At 50.3% G+C, this 19,068-nt stretch overlaps 6 protein-coding genes across 6 annotated transcripts; 3 read left to right on the forward strand and 3 right to left on the reverse strand.

Annotated features, from left to right (window-relative positions):
- Positions 1–579: 579 nt before the first annotated feature.
- Positions 580–1,461, forward strand: PMZ80_001705 (uncharacterized protein; the record flags this gene model as incomplete). The annotated part of the gene is made up of 1 exon (XM_064870145.1): positions 580–1,461. The coding sequence occupies one exon, from the start codon at positions 580–582 to the stop codon at positions 1,459–1,461; it is 882 nt and encodes a 293-aa protein (XP_064735642.1).
- A 4,666-nt stretch (positions 1,462–6,127) lies between these two features.
- Positions 6,128–7,312, forward strand: PMZ80_001706 (uncharacterized protein; the record flags this gene model as incomplete). The annotated part of the gene is made up of 1 exon (XM_064870146.1): positions 6,128–7,312. One exon carries the CDS (start codon positions 6,128–6,130, stop codon positions 7,310–7,312), a length of 1,185 nt encoding a protein of 394 aa, XP_064735643.1.
- A 1,101-nt stretch (positions 7,313–8,413) lies between these two features.
- Positions 8,414–10,071, reverse strand: PMZ80_001707 (uncharacterized protein; the record flags this gene model as incomplete). Its single annotated transcript, XM_064870147.1, has 2 exons — positions 8,414–9,878; positions 9,926–10,071. 2 exons carry the CDS (start codon positions 10,069–10,071, stop codon positions 8,414–8,416), a joined length of 1,611 nt encoding a protein of 536 aa, XP_064735644.1.
- A 1,508-nt stretch (positions 10,072–11,579) lies between these two features.
- Positions 11,580–15,557, reverse strand: PTM1 (Membrane protein ptm1; the record flags this gene model as incomplete). Its single annotated transcript, XM_064870148.1, has 3 exons — positions 11,580–11,906; positions 11,960–13,216; positions 14,691–15,557. The coding sequence occupies 3 exons, from the start codon at positions 15,555–15,557 to the stop codon at positions 11,580–11,582; spliced, it is 2,451 nt and encodes an 816-aa protein (XP_064735645.1).
- Positions 15,558–16,269: 712 nt separating this feature from the next.
- PMZ80_001709 (uncharacterized protein) lies at positions 16,270–17,613 on the forward strand (the record flags this gene model as incomplete). Its single annotated transcript, XM_064870149.1, has 2 exons — positions 16,270–16,486; positions 16,535–17,613. 2 exons carry the CDS (start codon positions 16,270–16,272, stop codon positions 17,611–17,613), a joined length of 1,296 nt encoding a protein of 431 aa, XP_064735646.1.
- A 44-nt stretch (positions 17,614–17,657) lies between these two features.
- Positions 17,658–18,756, reverse strand: PMZ80_001710 (uncharacterized protein; the record flags this gene model as incomplete). Its single annotated transcript, XM_064870150.1, has 2 exons — positions 17,658–18,653; positions 18,700–18,756. The coding sequence occupies 2 exons, from the start codon at positions 18,754–18,756 to the stop codon at positions 17,658–17,660; spliced, it is 1,053 nt and encodes a 350-aa protein (XP_064735647.1).
- Between the last annotated feature and the right edge of the window lie 312 nt (positions 18,757–19,068).

The following is a 19,068-nucleotide window of genomic DNA, read 5'->3' on the forward strand; positions in this document are numbered from 1 at the left end:
CAGTGCTGGCTATGGAGGCACGCATCAGGCGATCAGCTAGGGGTTGACCGCCTAAAGCTAAGCAGCTCAGTCGTTTTAGCATACCGCTTCATACCTATATTTTACTTTCAAGCAGGGATGCCCGTGTTCGTAAGAATTACACCTGGTTACTTGTAGTAGGCTAGCACAATCCCAGTATGAGAAGCTTATCGGGTACAGAGTACTCCGTAACAAGCTCCAAGAATTGCCAGTTCTTGTGCGATGGCGTGAGTTTATATACCCACACGAAGCACGATACTGTACAAAGCCGGGTTCTGCTTAGAAGTTGGCACGCGCGGCCTTTGTTTCCCAGCAAGCGACATGCCACTAACCGCATGGTCTTGCAAAGTGGAGGGCCTGAAGCACAGTTGAGTGATTATTTATAACGCTCGCATTCGATGCCTATGGCAGATTGGCGCCAGCTGGATGTATCTAGGAACAGCAAAGGTCATAGTGATCCTTTGATAGTGTTTATACAACACTTCCTTTAGGTTCAGACAAGACAATCCTCTTGCTATGCGTGTAGCAACATACAGCAACATCTACTGAAACGAATTCATAATGACGGCAAAGAAAGTCGTCCTGATCACCGGCTGCTCTGATGGAGGTCTCGGCTCAGCCCTGGCACTCGCCTTCCACGAGACCGGTCAATATCGCGTTGTAGCGACCGCAAGGGATCTCTCCAAGCTGGGAGACACCAGAGCCGCGGGTATTGAAGAACTCGAGCTTGATATAGTGTCGAAAGACTCAGTATCGGCATGCGCCCAGAAGCTCGAAGCACTAACTGGTGGGCACCTCGATCTTCTCATCAACAACGCGGGGACTGGGTACAATATGCCTGTTCTGGACATTAATCTCGACGAAGGCCGCAGAGTTTTCGATGTGAACGTGTGGTCCCTGATCACTGTCAGCCGAGCGTTTCTACCGCTACTTATGAAGACGCCAAATGCGAAAATCGCCAATAATGTCTCTGTCGCGGCATATGCATCAATGCCACTTCAGGGTGTATACAACGCGTCCAAGGCCGCTGCAAATCTGATGACAGAGACTTTGCGCCTTGAGTTGAAACCTTTCGGCATCGGGGTTGTTAGTCTTATGACTGGGTCGGTGAAGACCAACTTCTACACAAACATTGCACAACAGGGCCATTGGGGCTCACTGCCTGATGACTCGATTTATCGTGTTGTACCTGGTGGTCTGAAAATGATGCAGTCGCAGGATGCTCAGGTTCTCGTTTTCAAGGACAGCATGGATGCCACGACGTGGGCGAGACAGGTTGTTGGCGACCTTTCGCCCGCCAATCCGCCTATACAGATTTGGAGGGGTACTAAGGCTTGGTTGATTCGTCTTGTGGCTTTGCTACCAACAGGTATCTTGGATAGCGTGTATACCAAAGCATCGAAGCTGGATGAGCTGGAAAAAGCGTTGGCTGGCAGCAGATGATTCACGCGTGACGCAGGTGATATTGATCACTGTTTCACGTGAGCCTCGGTCTTTCTCGATGAATACCGGTCGATTGGGACATTGCGAGATGATAGCAGTTGTGTTTGTTGGAAGGAAGAAAGATCTAGTGGATAGCACGCTGTGCGTGTTTGGGGAAGAGCAACTCGTGATACGCTAAGCTCTTTTGGGAAAGTCGGGCTTGACGCGTTTCGCATCACCACTTGAACCAGGAGAATTGTCTCATCTGAAACAGTATGCTCTAGACTCCATGAAAGGAAGTCTCTAACGTGAAACATGCCAGACATCTCGTATTGTTCACTCAGCTTCACAATAAATGATTCGGTCCGCGATGATGCGAAGCAAAGATTTGAAGCCAGTGACCTCAACCAGGAGATGATAACAATCGTTAGCCTGTCTGAAAGGGCACAATGACGTCCGAATCGTTCTGGAACGTGCGAGTCCTCCTTCAACGATGCATATGAACCTCAAGGTGAGTGAAGTTGGCTGGAACGTGGTTCACAGGTAGATACTCTGGGTACATCAGCTAACATAACGTACCTGATTCCTTCTTACATTGTCTGTAGGCTGGCATCTCGTACATACACATTCATTTCAGCTACAACAGGCGGCAGGCTGGCCCTACCGCTTACCACTCGCACAAGTACAAATCTTCTCACAATCCACTCGGACAAAACCTCGATCAGCGCCTCTGGGTCTGTCGTGATTGCCACGTTGGACAAAGCCAGCCTGGATGTCTGGATCTTCAAGACCGACACGCTGGCCAACTCAAAACTTTCTAGTTGGCTTCCTGATCGGCGTTGTGGTCCTCTTCTTTCTCGCAACAGCAGCAATCTGGGTACGGCGACTCCTTAATCGGCACAACCGCCCTGGGCTCTCAGCCTCACAAGACATTGGAGGCTCTCTCAACCAAGACCTTGAGAAGGCAAATACACCGCAAAGTCAATCGCGAAGAATACCGCTGCTGCCTCTCAAGAACTCGAAACGTCGCTGGCGCGTTATGCAAGGCAAGCTGATGTCTGTACCCGTGCCATGACATAATGTTCCAAGCGAGAGATCGAAGTCGCTATGAAGATTTCGGCTGATGTGTCATTACAGCATGATGGAACCGACGTAACACGAGCACATTGCAGTACAGACAAAAACACTCTCACGTGTAAGTGAAACAGCGGTGTCTCGCTCTGGGAACTTCGGCTGCAGGCTATCTACAACGCTGCATTGGGCAAGGTGAATGCAGCGTCCATCAACCAATCACCTGCAGCCAACATGCAGGCGTCCGATGCACAGCTCCGAGACTCACAGTCAACCTTACAAAAGACTCAGCGAAGATATGATTGGGCAAACTTCTTGTGTGAGGCGCTACATGCGCCGGATGCGCGCCTTGGCACCATTTTAAGGACATCCTCGTGATCACGAGCTTCATATGCTGCCTAGGTTGTCGCTTTTGGGGCCGATCAAAAGATGAAGGCTTGCTCATTGTGCTTTTGACTGCATGGTTAGTTTCTCTTTGTCATGACAGAACAAGCAGCACGCCACGGTCTTTCGCGGGCACATTTTCCGCCAGATTAGAATCTCAGCCTTGTTTTGTGTCGTAGCATTCACTTCTTTCGCCACGCTGGCACCATAGTCGACTCGATGCTCATTTCGTTATGCCTGCGTGGATCTGTGTTGACGGAAAAATGGATCGGAGAATGCTCTGTTAAGGTCACCATCTCTGCTTCCACAGTCGGCAGGCGCCCATATTACCATGAAGGACACGAACCCATCCCATGATGTCGAGCTGCTGTCGCCGGAAATCGTCCGTGACGACTTCAGTCCGTGTCAGAGTCGACAGAGCTCTAGGAAAAGCATTGATGCATTGAGGTCCTGGTTCCGTCGTATAGTACTGCTGTCAGGCACACAGTACGATTCACTGAACCAACCAAGGCGGACGACAAGTCTCAGATATGGCTGGAAGCTCGGCAGCCTCATGTCGTGTATACTGGTCGGAGCAGTTTTATGCTTCAACACAGCTTCCACCATTTATTTCCTTCGTACCAGACCGCCACAACATGATGGTATAGGGCAAATCAGTAGTGGAGAGTGCGACGAACTCCTCTCGGCCTCGACCAAGATCCATATTGCGATAAATGCCATGTCCACAATTCTCGTTGCAGCCAGCAATTACAACATGCAATGTCTGACTGCTCCCACTAGAACCGAGATCACCGAAGCGCACCGAAGACGACGGTACCTCGAAATTGGAGGCCAGTCACTAAGGAACCTAGCATACATCCCAAGGTGGAAACTACTTCTGTGGAGCGCCCTTTTGTTGAGCACATTGCCTTTGCACCTGTTATGGAACTCGGCAATATTCTCTGTGACTACCATCAATGAGTATGCGTCATTGGTCGTTTCGTCCGATTTCTTGACGGTGGACGACCCTTCTGGCGGCTTGGATTGCAACGATACAGCCCTCCTTGATTATCAAAGGACAAACGATAACGAGTCCTGGGCGATACGTGACTATACGACGTGCTGGTTACTGTCAGAAGCAAAGCAGAACAGGCTTACACGACTCACACCGTCTGAATGCATCCGCAAGTATACGCTCAGACTCGAAACTGCTGGTTACAATCTCATAGCGGTCACGAATAATCGTGATGCTAAATCATCTAGGAGCTTCCCTCAAACCAACGCCTCTCTGCCTGTGCTGGCCTATTTTGAGTCCATATCATTCTCGTCACAACTTGAAAAGTGGTGCAAGGGTCAATGCGACGACTGGCTTATAGACGGTTCATCTGATTCCACGACATGGTGCAATAGTACTGCCTCGCCAAGCTGGGCATCCAATGCCTTGAACACGTCTCTGGCTTGCTATGAATACGTCAACAATGGGTCAGCTTGGAAACCAGACGACCTTACAGGCAAATCCGATTGGACCTGTGACCCCGACCACATCTACAGCAGTGGATGCTCAGTCTCATCTGCCTTGACTAATAGTACGAAATGGACAATATTGCCCGAGCATTATGAAATTGACCACTGTCTTGTCAGTGAAGCACTATTCCAATGTCAGCTAGAATATTCCTCGTCGGCCTTGTACGCTGTTGTCGCCTGCAATGCAGTCAAATTCTTGGCTATACTGTTACATCTGGTATTCGCTAGGGAACCCATTTTCGCAACTTGTGGCGATGCTGTTTCATCATTTTTAGCATTTCCCGACGACACCACGAAGGGCGACTGTCTATACTCTAGCCATAATACTGTGTCTGATTTCTATGAACTCGCCAATCGCTGGAGAGGTCCTCCCGGTCAATTGAAGCCGCGAATCTGGAAATGTGATTTAACACGTGTTGAGAGATGAATCCAGGGCACGTCGTGGACCCAGTTCATGCTTTGTGGTGCCGCGTACGTATCCGCTTCGAATCCGAGAGATGGGCTGACAATGGCAGATGGGTTTTATGCCTTATCGTGGGCGCGAGTTTCATCAGCAAAGGTGTTAACAGGTCAGGCGCTCAAAGTATAACTCAGTCAGGCTTCGGTGCCATGAATATTGGCGCACTGGTCAGCATCTCAACCTACGCCGGGGGATCCAACGCTTCGGTATTGTCTCCCTCCGTAATTGTCAACCTGCCGCAGCTGCTCTTCTCCAGTCTATACTTTATGTACAACTCAATGTACACTCGAATGGCCTCAGCATATGAATGGAGCGCCTTTGCACACACGCGGAAGGCATTTCGTGTGACCACCCCTTCCGGACGCCAGAGATCAACTTACTGGTTGCAGCTTCCTTGGAGGTTCTCACTGCCTCTGATCAGTCTTTCAGCACTTCTGCACTGGCTGATATCGCAGTCGGCCTTCCTTGTCAATGTGCGGATACAGGCTCTCAATAATCAGCTGTTGAGCGGACCCACCGAATATTTTCCCATGGCCAGCGAGAATGGCACAATTACGGCTGTTGGATACAGCCCATTGGCTATGATAATCGCTATAGTGGTGGCAGGAGTCTTATTCGCTTCACTGTTATGTATCGCTATGTTAAAACTCAAGCCTGGAATGCCGCTTGCCGGCAGTAACAGCATCGCCATCAGCTCGGCCTGCCACCCACCAGCGGATGACAGGGACGCTGCTATGAAGCCTCTGCTATGGGGAGTCGTCTCGCATCAAGATCGCTTATACCCTGGCCATTGTTCTTTCAGCAGTCACGCAGTGGATCGACCAGTAGTTGGTGATATGTATGCTGGACCAAAAATATCTGATGGTGACAGCATTTGCCGGTTGGTGCCATTGGTCGACTACGCATTAGAATATGACGACTGGGGTCAACCAGTACTTCCCCAAACAACCAAGTCTCGGTCTAGTTCACCACAGCGCTATCAACGTTGACGAACATAGCGCAGACTGCCTACGACCAAAATCTGCGTCCACGAGGGCCTGCTTGACCACATTGCCGTTCTCAGCAGCGCAAATTCCCGAAGTCCTGACCATATCCTCTCAATATCGCCAATTTCTCACCTGCTATTTCTGCTTCTCCTCTGACACACTACAGCCAACTCCCTAACGAGTGGGCACGAAGCCGAACAATCTGTCCGGTTGACAGCTACCATCGACAGATTTATACCATATAGCGCGTCTTCCGACATAGGATCCGTCAAGCATTAGCAATATGGCAAGACGTCCAGTCATCACCACCGGCTTACCCCAGTCATCACTGCGAGAGCTTTGCCAAAGCCTTAATAGTCCGACTGTTCTGCCGAATATCAAATCTGCTCAGACTCAGCCCTCTACCATTGTTGGACCAGTCCGTTCTATCAGCATGAGCGCACCCGCAGCAACGATTGCTCACCGACCACAATCAACAGTGCCATCAACAGAAGCAACATCGCCGTTACGCCTCCTCAAAATCCCGCCGGAAGTCCGAAACAACATCTACAAGTACATATTCACGCCGACCTCCTCCGCAGACATCCACACAACCACACACGACATATCGCTCTCCCTAACATGGGTCTACGAAGGCTCTCCAGTCAACGAGATCCTCAAACGCAAGCCAGGTCTCTACTACAGTCGCCCTTCCAACTACAAATTCCTTTCCACCTCCAAACAGATCTACCACGAAGCCCTTCCAATCCTAGCACGACACTCCAGCCTCCGACTAAGTGGTACGCCATTCCACCACCTCCAATTTCTCATTAACACCGGCAAATTCCCGCTCCTCTCCGAACTATGTCACGCAATCTGTCTCTACACAACCCACCTGATCCTCGACCAGCCCGTCATCCGGCCCGATCCCGCCCTCGCCGATGCGCTAGTAAGCGGCATTCTTTTTCCACGTCTCAACCAGCTAACAGTCTACACCGCCGGCCCCGCAACAATGTCATACGCCACCCCCGAATGGGCCCTCTCCTCATCCGAGGCAACATCCCTCGCAACCACAAAACAATGGCCCCAACGTCTCACCGAAATCGCACCAGCTCTCCAATTTCACCCCGTCTGGCTGCACAGATACTTTCATACACCCCCCCACGACGGTCTCTCGCATATACAGACCGTGCTCGAGGACCTCCGAGCACGCCTCGGGTCTGCACACACTTCCTCATCCAAATCTCCAAACCTAGTCATCCACGTCGTCCAACGTCTCCCCCTCTGGGACACAATCACCAGCACCACTCCAGTCACACACACCGTCTTCGAAGCCGTCCAGGTAGCAGTGGACTTCGACACCCACCAGATACAAGACGTGAGTTTCTACAAACTACACAAGGATCGGTCCAAGGCGCACTTGTGGCCGAAACAGTATAGATCTTTTTGGGCCTCTCCATGGGGGAGAGGCCGGGGTTTGGCGAGCTGATGGAAGGTGACGGTTTGAACGTGCTCAATCATACATACAACAGCACAATACATGCAGCACAAGAAGCCGTAACAGAATAGCATATGTATAAATTCCAAGCGCCTGCAGGCTCAAACCAGTCAGTCTTTCAATACGCACCAGTAGATCGGTGTCTACGTGAGGACTCCGAGACGATCGTGTCCAGTCGTACCTACCTAGTGCGAGCAACATTCGATTACTGTGTATGTGAGTGACTACAGCAGACGCTCCTGCTCCCGCTCTCCCTGCTCCTTGCCTCCTTCCTACACTCCACGGCAACCGCCCACCTCATACTCATACCCAGCCAGCAAGAGCAACACAACTACCATTGCTCCTAGACTACCTACCTACCTAACCACAAGATAGCAACGGCGACGGTGGCCTAAGGAAGTCTCACCTAATCAATGCTCACATAGCATGACCCGGCTCGCTTATCATACAATTCACTGCGCCCGGCGTCGATTTCCTTGTACTAACGAGTATGCATGCATACATACACACACATATATTCATATATACACACACTCCCGCTCTCTCGACCACCGACTATCGCCTTTCACAATTCCAACGTTCTCCAGATCTCTTCGGGATATTGAAAATGTACGTATATGATCCGACCCGGTCGAAGACCTCACATGAGAGATCAGAGCGCAGAGATGAATGAGTGAATGGTCACACTAGTGATAGACGAACGGACGGGCAGATCTACATAGTCAGTGCGATACAGACTGTGAAAATATGCACGATCGCTTCAGTGGCCACATTAATTGTGTCCCATGGTCAAGGCAGATAACATGAGACATGGGACCCATAGCCTCAAGGTAAAGCCTGCTATGATGTCGAAGGCGATGTCGAGGTATACAGTCAATCATAGCAAGGAAAATGAAGCATTGTTGCATTGCCCAAGTATACTCCATACATAAAAGGGTATCTCAATTTCTGACTTCAAATATCCGATAATGGTGCTGTAGGGTATCCTGCTAAATATACTCAAGCATATTGCATGCTTGTCATGCTGCTGCGTTGCCGTCATCAACCATGAACGCCTGCTGGGTTTCCAATCTGTCCCGTTGATTGAGTCGATCATATAATTGGAGGTCCTGACCCTTCAGTTGACGAATCACCCTCGACAGTCTTCTTCCAAGCCTCTGGTAGACACACACAGACAAGTGGGAAAGCCTTGATCTCACCTGGCGGAGGCGGTGACTCCTCGCGTGCATGCGTACCATTCGAGACACCACTATCTCTCTGAAGCTTGTGCTTGCCCTCGTAGTCTTCCGCTCTGTCGCTGATGCGAACGCCCGTGGCCCAGCCATCATCCCAGATGCCGACAACCTTGAGCATGTCGCCACGCTCAAGTTCAAATTCATCTCCAGCACGTGGCTGATACGCCCATAACACAGACACTTTGTCGCCAGGATGGATGTCGTCGTTCGAGTAATAGTCCTTGAAAAATGGTAGTTGTTCCGACTGGCCACTGGCCACGCCTTCTGGTGAAGAGTATTCGTTGCTGCTATCGTTGTTGGTGTCACTGCCAGGTGATCGATCAGTCTTGATGCCACCAATGACGCCAGCGACCTTTTCACCAGATCCGGGACTATCGCCATAGGTGTCTGAGGTCATAGTATAATCTCCTCGATCACCACCATCATCACCTGACAGTGCCGCCATGCGTGCGACACGACCACCAGGCAAGACTTCATAGCCTTGTTGTGATGAGGAGGGAGGTGGGTAGGCGGCGCTTGTCATGCCTCTTCGCTGAGGAGATGGCTGGTTGAGGAAGTTATTCTGAGTCCGTCGCTGTTTTCTCTTGCGTATGAAGATGCAAGCGAAAATGATCAGGCCGAGCAGCAGGAGAAATCCCAGTATCGAGCCGATGACAATGCCCGCGATTGCACCACCGCTAAGACCATGTCCGCCACCATTGGATGCACCTGCGCTTGCACTGCTAGTAGGAGACGAGGTAGGATCGGCTGTGGAGGAGAAAACGTCTGCAATCGAGGAGAAGACCGGTAGTGTCACATCCTGGCAGCGACCTTCGGCATTTGAGGTGAAGCAACACGAGTCTGTAGCATTCTCGGTACTAGCTCGACAGTAGTTACAGAGCCCGACCAGGTTGTTGCTGAATCCACAATTGTCGGACTCATTTTCAACGCCTTCAATGCACTGACCACCCAAAGAGTCAGCGGGCAGTGCACAGTTAGTGAAATCCGCCCTCAATTGGTCTGCATAGCCGGCATTACGAGGAGAGCATAGTTGCGTGCTCGAGATAATGGTCTCTTCGCTTCGAGCTAGTTCGGCGCAGGAGTCTGCGCACAGCGGTCGTGCAGCCTCGTCGGAAAGGCCGCAGGGTTGTCGCGAATTTTGAACGATGCCATTGCAGAGGAAACTGGTAGTGTATCTCGCGTAGTAATCGGTTGTATTGCTCAAGTCGATATTGGAGCAGCCGAATATATTGACATATTTCGATTGTACGTAGCCTTGCGAGACGTACGTGGAAAATTGTTGATCGAATTCTTGGAGGTTCGAGACGTACTGAAGGAACGGGCTGAGCAAAGTCAGCTTGTGATCAGACCTTTCTGGGGGTATACGTACTATAAGCCCACTAGATATGAATCTGTTGAAATGGATGCAGCGTCAAATGCTGGACATGTCGTCGATCCTGCTAAAGAGATGCAATTCTGTCCATATGTTCCAGTAATCAAGGCTGCGGCAGCAGCTATCAAAGCGGTCCTTCTCATGTCAAGGGTTCACGTCCTTGGTGTCGGTCCGTGCGATGTTCCTCGAATTGTTCTTGCAAGAATGTTCATGCTGCGATCATGCCTTTTCCAAAACTTCAGATTAATGCTCTGCGTGAATTGTACACTCTACACGTGCTGAAGTCGGCGCTCGTTTGGTTTCCAACTTGACTCGAATGGTGATTGATTAGAAGGAATTAGTATGTATTAATCGGTGAGGAGGAAGACGACTATGTACAGGACAGGACGTCTCTGTTAGCGGTGAGTAGCGAGCGTGAGTTGATCCTAAAACGAGTGACTGAGGTCGGTTTGTTGTTGAGGTGTTGTGAGTCCGAGACACCTAGGCGCGCAAAGCACCTCTGCAGCAGGGTGTCGAGGAAGGTACAAGTGTAGCAGTCTGGTGCCGACACGGGAGGAAAGGACCAGGGCGAAGGTAGCGGCGACGGGAAAGTACTATCCACATGCGCGACCCAACAACAGCAAGAGTCCGTCTGCATCAGGAAGCGAGACACAGTTCGAAAACGGGTTGAGGCGGTGGTAGCGAGGTGCCAGACGTGGCTGATGCCGGCGTGATCAGCAAACACCTTGCTGGTAAGTGCAAAGCTAATGACCCATCTCCGATATGTTTCAGGAAGTTCGGTGGCATCAGGCGCATCTTTATTGGTCAAGACCCCAAGCCTAGAAGTGCCAGATGGAGATGTTTTGAACATCCTTGTGTCTAGCCGGTAACTTCTAAATTGCGCTGTACCACTGGGCGCCCGTTGTCCAATCATAACCAAGAAGCTACACAGATTGACGGCTCTTCGGTGTTAACAAGTCTACATCACAATTGTCTTGCTTAGGCCTGCCCTGCTCTGCATCGACATTGCATCTTCTCTGCTGGAAAGAGCGGTGCAGGTTGATCCTTCTGGGTTGCGATATTCATGACGCCTCAATCATGTCTCAAATAACTGCACGGCCGCATCGTAGAGATAAGATCTTCCATCACGCCTTCTTCTCAGCAGCTCTCCTGGATGTGGGGTCTGTAGGGTGGCACAGTCGGCCGGGAAATTAGTACTGTGCTCATGGCGCAAACAATATCGACATATATTGAACTCTTTCTCTGCTTAAGGTTGTGACTTCTGGAGCAAGACACTCGGAAGATGCACACGCAGGGTTCGCGGCTCGCGGCTGCAAGCATGTATGCATGGAATAAGCAGTTGTGGAAAGGTTGCTCAAAATCTTGGTCATAAAGCCTCTGCGCACCAGACCCGTATACATACCGACTTAACGCGCCCAAGTTTGTGCTCTCACAATAGGTACTATGAAAATCAGCGAGCACTGTGATGCTAAAATGAGGGCTGGGACCAACTACCAATTGGACAGATCTTCGGATGTCAGGAATGAAGAAATAACATCCTTTGCAATAGTCACACTGCCAGCCTTGCCAGCTAGGCATAGTACCTGACCCAGTCGTATAAATCGTATCGAAACGTGAAATTATTCTAATTGTTGTACAAATACAGCCGTGCTCAGATCTTCCTCGTCAATCTGCCGTGCTCTCCAGTATCCGAATCATCTGCATCGGACCAGTCTTCGCCTTCTCCTACTGCAAAGATAGTTTCGCCGTCCAGCGACTCGCGTGGTCTAGCAGGTGGCGGATTCCTTGATGGCTCGCTCGGTCTCGATGGCATATGCGCGTATGCTTGATCTGTCATTGAGGTCGATGCTTCGCCGCCTGGAGACACGGCTTTGTCGTATAGCTGGCGCTGGGCACGGGCCTCGAGGTCGTCCTCCTCATCATCAGAAAGACCACCAATAGAGCGTATCTCGAAATTGCCATCATCATCTTGGGCGATCTGCAGCCCGTTAGCGAAGAATGGCTCAGTGATACACTGGGCAGATTGCTTACCTCATCAGACATGGCGAACCGCCTGTTGTTCGCCGTTGGTCTCCACAAGTACGCAATGAATGCGATATCGAAGAGATACACCAAATTGAGCCAGCCGTCAAGAATGAACCATCTTGTCTGCCAGTGACTTGGCACGAAGTCGGCTTCGTAGCGACCGGCAAACGAAATACTGTTGATAAAGAAGAAACCAAAAATGACCATGATGCTGCCCAGAATGCACCACCAAAGCCGCTTGTACATCAAGAATTTCGTCTTCTGCTTTCGGTCCGCCAGGTCCTTCATGGTAAGGTTGAGCGATGATAGTGTCCAGACGTAGAATGCCGTCAAAGTAGCTGCTAGAGGAAGAATGACCAGCAAAACCAAACGCCCGGCGCTATCAGGTGTGACTGACAGTGAGGCGATTGCGTAGATGACTCCAAACACGAAATGTGTGATGGCCAGAATTCGCACGTATATCATCGTTTTGCCGAGCGTTGGCTTCACGACTCCGTAGCCCATGCATACAATAAGTAGCAGGAAGAATGATAGGGAATTTCGACCAGCATTCAAGATCGAGACCAGAACCATAAACGCCTTGTTCAGACCATTGTTTCCATGCGTGTTCTGATAGTCATAGTAGCCCCAAGTCATCAATTGCTCGATAATGAGGAATATCACAGTCGCTGTAATGTAATTCTGTACAGCCAGGATGTCGTGTCGATTTTGAAAGTAAAGAAAAGCCCAGAAGATGCCTAGCACTGCATAAGTGATTGCGAGTCCTCCGTAGAATGGTAATTTGGCGATCTGTGCTGCAGGTAGCTCTCCATAAGCATTTCGAAACTCTACCACAGCATTGTATTCGTGATCTGAGTATGGGTATGTCGTTACACAGTAGTAGCCAGTCTTCTTAATTGGATAGTTGACAGCCTTCGGGTCCTTGAGGTGTATAGCTTCGTTGTATATTGGATTTTTGGCCACATCCGTCGCATTCGGTACAAGGATGAAAGAGCCTATGTTCTCCTCTTTGCATAGGTTCGAGTCCACTGATGGAACATCGCATATGTAGTTCTTTTGCGCAAACTGGTCGCTGTTTGGCGGGAACTGCCCAATCAATTCCTCATCTTGCCATTCGAAGATCACTAAACTCGCAAGGGGATCTGCGTCGTCTTCGCTTCGGTCGCCCAGGAATTTGACGAGGATATACGGGTCGACAGAGCCTCCCCATGACTTCTTGCTGTACATGCCAGCACATCTCTGTCGGTGGTCATCGTCTTGTTTCTGTTGCGAGTGTCAGCATGCCCTGGCTTCGGAATGTGTTGGGAAACATACTAAGGCGACTTCATTACCAGCTACACAGGATGCTAGGTATCCCAGCAAGGCCAGCGAGGGCGCCCATCTTCTCATCGTCTCGCCGTTTCGTCCAGGTGTCTGCGTTCGATGAAGTATCGCAGACGAACGCTGCTTTGGGGGGGCTTGTCGGCCTTGATTATGACCTTCAATTCGTGTTGGCCCACGTAGTTGGGGAAATATGATGTTAACGGCAGACTCGGGTCGCAGTTTCCTGAATGATGTTGTATCACTTGATTGGCGAGTACCGCTGGGGGCGGGCTGAGCCTTCCGCGTCTGCCAGACTTGACACGTTGTTGCCTTACATAATCAACGTTCATTTCCACTCACCCTCTGATCATGCATGAGCTCTGACCAAGGAGATGTGTCAACGCTACGATCCGCACGGTCGAACACCCAAATGCTACGATATGATCTAGATTGGGTCTATGTATGTGGTATGAGAACATTGTGAGAAACTCAGCTATTAAAATTCTATCAGGTGTAACTTCCAACTAGAGCTTAAGATAGGTTTTACGCACAATCCCATACGGGGGAGACCAACTCCATTACAGACCTACCGTACTCGTCTGGAGACTAGAGTGTAGAGCGTACTCAAGGAACCTGTTCGAAGCCCATAACATGGAGCCTGTTCCAGCCATTGATCGACATCTGTCGCAGCTTACGGCATGGTCGCTTGCTGCTGGCCTGTTTGCCATGTTCATTGTAGCCGCGCTTCTCATAAGTAGGGCTGCATTTGAGCCTCTAGTGTGCCAGTAAGACCTCGAGAGGCATGGGCTTGTGACAGAGGACTGCCGACACTGAAAGCGGCTGCACCATTGCACCCGCTACACAACCCGCATTAAGCTCGCGGAATTTTGGAGACGCCCACAGTATCGGGCATGCGAAGGATTTCATGACGGTGTCACCGTTACGATAATCCTTCTCGGCACATTTGGAGCAAGCTTCAGAGGCTGCTCATCGCAACAGAAGACATCACGCTAGGGATACAGCAAGCGAAATGACGCTGTGCTTCGGACTGGGTAATTGTGGTTTGCAAGACCCTGGATCTAGCTTGTGGCGCGGAGGCTTGGGAGTATATGCAATCACGGCGCCAGGTGTGTCCCTTGGGTACTCTGCCAGAAGTCAGTCTTAGCTCTTAGCCATATGATCATACTCTTTGTGCGAGCTTGACACCCCTTGATCTGCTGATTGCCCTCACACGGGTGCAATACTTTCCCGACGATGTGGCTCCAATGTTTGAGACCCTAGGTTTCGTTGCCATCACACAGGTGGACGCGGCACTGCACTTCCTGTCCGGTCACCAAGTCCGATAATGCAGCAAATGGCCGAGAGGCTTCGGTCTGATAGAGTGACCTTCCGGGTCTAAATTCCATGGCTGGAAAGTCGCCCTCGTCGTTCATACTTCATCTTCTCCATCCGTCTTCAACCACTCGAAGCTTTCAAACTTGTCGGCCAACCTTCCCTTCAAGGCCTTCTCGGCCTCCTTTGCTGCTGTAGTTGTTCTGAAAATTACCACGGCGACACCCATCATTACTTTCCGGCCTTCCACCTTTCTCTTCTTGTCCCTGAGTAAGACGACGTCCTCGACGTGTCCGCCTAAGTAGTCTCTGATGGTGCCTTCTTCATATGCCTGACCTTCTCCTTCACGGGCCCAACGTAGCTTGATGGATCTGTTCATGCTTGTTTCGCCGTCCTCAGCACCGTTGCGGGCATGCCCATTGTCGGATTTTGTCTCTGTGACACTGTTGCCGTTGGTTTCTGCCTTCGCAACGGAGGCCCGCTCTTGCGCGGCCTTCTGCTCGGCGTCCAGCTTATTCTTCGCATTCCTCTCGTCAATTTTCCTCCTATTTTCTTCTTGCGCGCGACGTATCTTCATCTCTCGCTCCGAAAACGTCCTTTTCTGTCCAGCGACCACATTGGCGCCCTCCCCACCAACTCTTTCCCGCCTTTCCAGATCTTCTGCCATTTGCCGGCGTCTCGAGTCGAGCGCATCAACTTCTGCCTTACGCCGTAGCTTTGCTTCTCGTTGTTGGTCATATTTGGACTTTTCTGCTGGGTCAGAGAGTACGCCAATGGCAATCTGAGCTATGTGAAACTTCTCAAGGTTGTCTGGCGTGGCTGCTACTTTGTCTGGGTGATAGCGGAATGAGGTCTGTCGGCCGGCTTTGTTGATCTCTTTTTGAGTAGCCTGAGGGCCTGCTGATAGACCTAAGAAATCGTAAAGATCAATTTTGGTAATATCGACGTCGCCGTTCGTGGAGGACGCCATGGTGCTAAATATCCTGTCACAATGGCCTTTAGGCTGACGCGATTCGGTGTTAAAGGCGCGACGCCAGGGAGACACCTCTCGGGATGCAAAGCTGTCTGATTGGGATATCTCAAAATTTCATTTTCTAATGTTAACACAACACCTGGTATGTATCAGGCCTTGAACCAATGCCGAACCACATCGCAAACCTCTTTCCAGGAATTTATGCCTTGGTGCCTGGACTTCAAGAATCTCCCGTCCTTGCCGTGCCAGTGTCTCATCACGGAAGGAGCTATCAGCTCCCAATGATCAAGCAACTAACATGCGCTTTCCTCAGAAACTATTCTGATCTGATATTCGGAAGGAGCGGTTCTGTCTCGTCCAATTCGCCCTTGCCTAAAAGCCAGACATGGCTCTTCCTCTGGTACTGGCGCCTTCTGCCAACCAGGATTGCTCCCAATCTGAAGGACAGAACCAATGTCAAGAGCTACCACCATGACCCCTGCTGACAAGCAGGTGCATTTTCGCTTTGCCTTCGCTCTTGTCCTGCTCAAATCTAAGCCACGTGGTGTTACGATAGAAGGTATGTGAGGTGACAGCAGAGATACTTGGCTGATCACAAGCAGAATATATCCTGTCTCTTCGAAGCTCATTGCTTTCTCAATACGAAGCAAACGTGAAAGCTGGATCTATCATCGACACTGCAGCGTTATGGCACAAGCTTTTCGTCCAGATGCAACGGCACAACTTAGATCCAAGAGCCGAGGTCAGTATACAGCACGACCGAGACGGCGGGATTAGCAACGCATTTTCCAGTCCTCAAAAGCGGAAGCATCAAGGGGGTTCGACTGCCAACAGTGCCAAAATCCAGACGAAACGTCGGAAGACTGCTGATATAGCTGCTTTTGAGGCTGAAGAAGAGCACATCTCGACAATAGAACAACATCGAGGTGAGCATTGTACCGTTCTCAAGTAGCCTTTAGGCTAATGTCGTACAGACCGCGCGTTACTGCTGAGAGTGATCTATGGTCTGGCGCGCACTAAAGACAAGTTGCCTTCCGGCGATGAGAGGAAAGACTCTATCATCCATCTAGCTTGCGACAGCATTATCGAGACTTGTCAAAAGGCTCAAGACGAAACAACCTCGAAGACAGCGAATCAGTCCGAGTCCCTAACTTTCAACGAGGCCTGCGTTGCCGCAAGGAAAATATGGTCGACCCTGCTTGCAAAGCTGCGCTCCCATTCCACCTTGTTGTCCGGACCAATTGATGATCATCTTTCCGCAGTCGACGCCGCCATATGTTCGATCGTTGAATATTTTCTGAGTCGTCTACATCAATATTGTCTTGACGAAGCAGATCGACGAGCAGAATTATCCAGGAAATCCACAAAAGCACGAAAACCAAACACAAAGGCTGCGCTGAGAAACGCCGCCGAAAGGGTCGAGCTGTTCAAACACAACTGTAATATTATCACTTGTACCCTAGCCTACATGCTAGCGGCAACTGTATCTTTGCAAGCAAGTCATCAGAGACTATTCGACGCAATTGCATCGGTATTTCTGGAGCACCTTGGTTCCGCAATGTCACTTCATTTGTTCGGTGATCCTCGCAATCCCAAAGATCGGCAGAGCCTGGCTCCTCCACGTGGTATACAGGATGTGTCACATATTGAGACAGGAGATGCTTTTTTAACGACACAGCTTGAAGCACCTTACTTGGTCAGCATATTGAAGGGATTGATGAGCAGTGGTACCTCGAGCCGCCATACAGCTATGGACGATATTAATCCGGGCAATTCGCTGGGCACCAAGATCAGTCCTATTGTTCTGCATAGGCTGCAGGGTCGGCTCATTCGTGGCATCTTCGACGACGAAACCAAGATTTATGCCAACGATAATGCTAGAGACGAGCAGCTACCGAGTGTCGACCTAGCAGAACAACAAGCAGTTGACGAGGTGAAAGCCAACGATGAGGATTGGTTTCTGAGTCAAGTCTGGGATCTTCTTGGTTGGGACATCTTGCTGCAGGATAAAGATAATTCGAACCTGGCTGAAGAGGTAGATATAGATACATGAAAGCTACAGCATCCGACCTCACCACTACTGCCCTATCGAACATCTCAATATGTTGCCGCAAGCCTCCCCTCTATGTAATCACCACTATTGACAGCGGGATACTTCTTGGCAGCTTCACTTTCGAAGGTCCCAGGAAGAGCTTCGATGGTTTTGTCGAAGGCGGGGTTGCAGAAGAATGCCACCGAATACCGAGCAGGAAATTTTGAGTCTGGTTGATCAGCATCATCCATTTCGCCTTCTTTTGGTGGAGGCTGAATGACACGGTGGTTCGTGCTCTTAATGAGATCGTTGCTCCAGCGGCTTAGCAGATCTCCGGCATTGATGACAATTGTGTCAGGTATTGGTGTGGCACGAACCCAGGTACCCTTCGGTGACTTGACCTCTAACCCGCCTACCATATCTTGAAAGAGCAGCGTGATACTGCCATAGTCCGAGTGCTCTCCAGCACGAACTTGAGTTGGGTTCTCCTTGAAGACGGACTTCTTGACTGATGGATAATGCAGAAGCCGCAAGTTGTTGTCGAAGCCAGCAGTATACTCGTCGAAGAATCCTTCATCAAGTCCCATACCAATGCCAATGGCTCGCATCACATTCTTGTGGAGATCTGAGCATGTCGAGAAGAACTGTTTCATCGTCTTGGTGAATGAGATGCCTGCTTCATCGCCAAAGCGATCGGGCCACTGATTTGGCATCCCTTCGACGCCTTCCTTGCCAATCTCCATCGATTCCTTCAGGTCGGGATTCGATGCCCGCAGCTTGGCGATCTCCTCGGGGTCATCTGACTGAGTAACCTTCTCTCGCCCAGAAGCCACATATCCGCGGTTCGACCTGGCTGTCGTCCATTGAAGTTGGTCTTTTTGTGCCTGTGGCCGCTCGAAGAACTTTGCGGACTGGGCGAATACTGACTCTACTTGATCTTTTGGTATGCCATGGTTCTTCAGGTACAGGAAGCCTGAGTGTTTGAAGGCATTCGATATTTCTTTAGCAGTCTCTTCCCGCTGTACCGGATCTCCGGTACGGAACTTGGAGAAATCAATGACCTGTGAAATTTAGCAAAGCACGAGAGATCTGATGAGACATAGTGACCGGCATCTTTAACCCATCTTGCTCAACCCCTTTCGACTCCGCCGAAGTGTTAGTCATGTCAGTGACTTCGTGGAGAACCAATGATTCAGTAGTGGAAGGATGTCGACTATGCCCCACTTCGGTAGCACTACCACTAGCAAGATGTTTTTACTCAAAGGACGACCACGGTGATACTATTCTAGCTCTTGACGACTTGTGAGGTCCTTCCCAAGGTGATAAGAACTCGCAACGATTTTTATCGGAATCTACGAACGCTGTACACCTTCAGAGTTTGTGAAACATACAGTAATGTGGGGCAAGGCAGTATATCGGTTGGTTAAGATAAGCAGTCCTCGGAATTGACCGTGAGTCGTGATAGGCAGGTACACT

The sequence above is a fragment of the Knufia obscura genome (assembly GCF_036327395.1).
Source record: "Knufia obscura strain CCFEE 5817 isolate CBS 148926 chromosome Unknown scaffold_1, whole genome shotgun sequence".
Lineage (NCBI taxonomy): Eukaryota > Fungi > Ascomycota > Eurotiomycetes > Chaetothyriales > Trichomeriaceae > Knufia > Knufia obscura.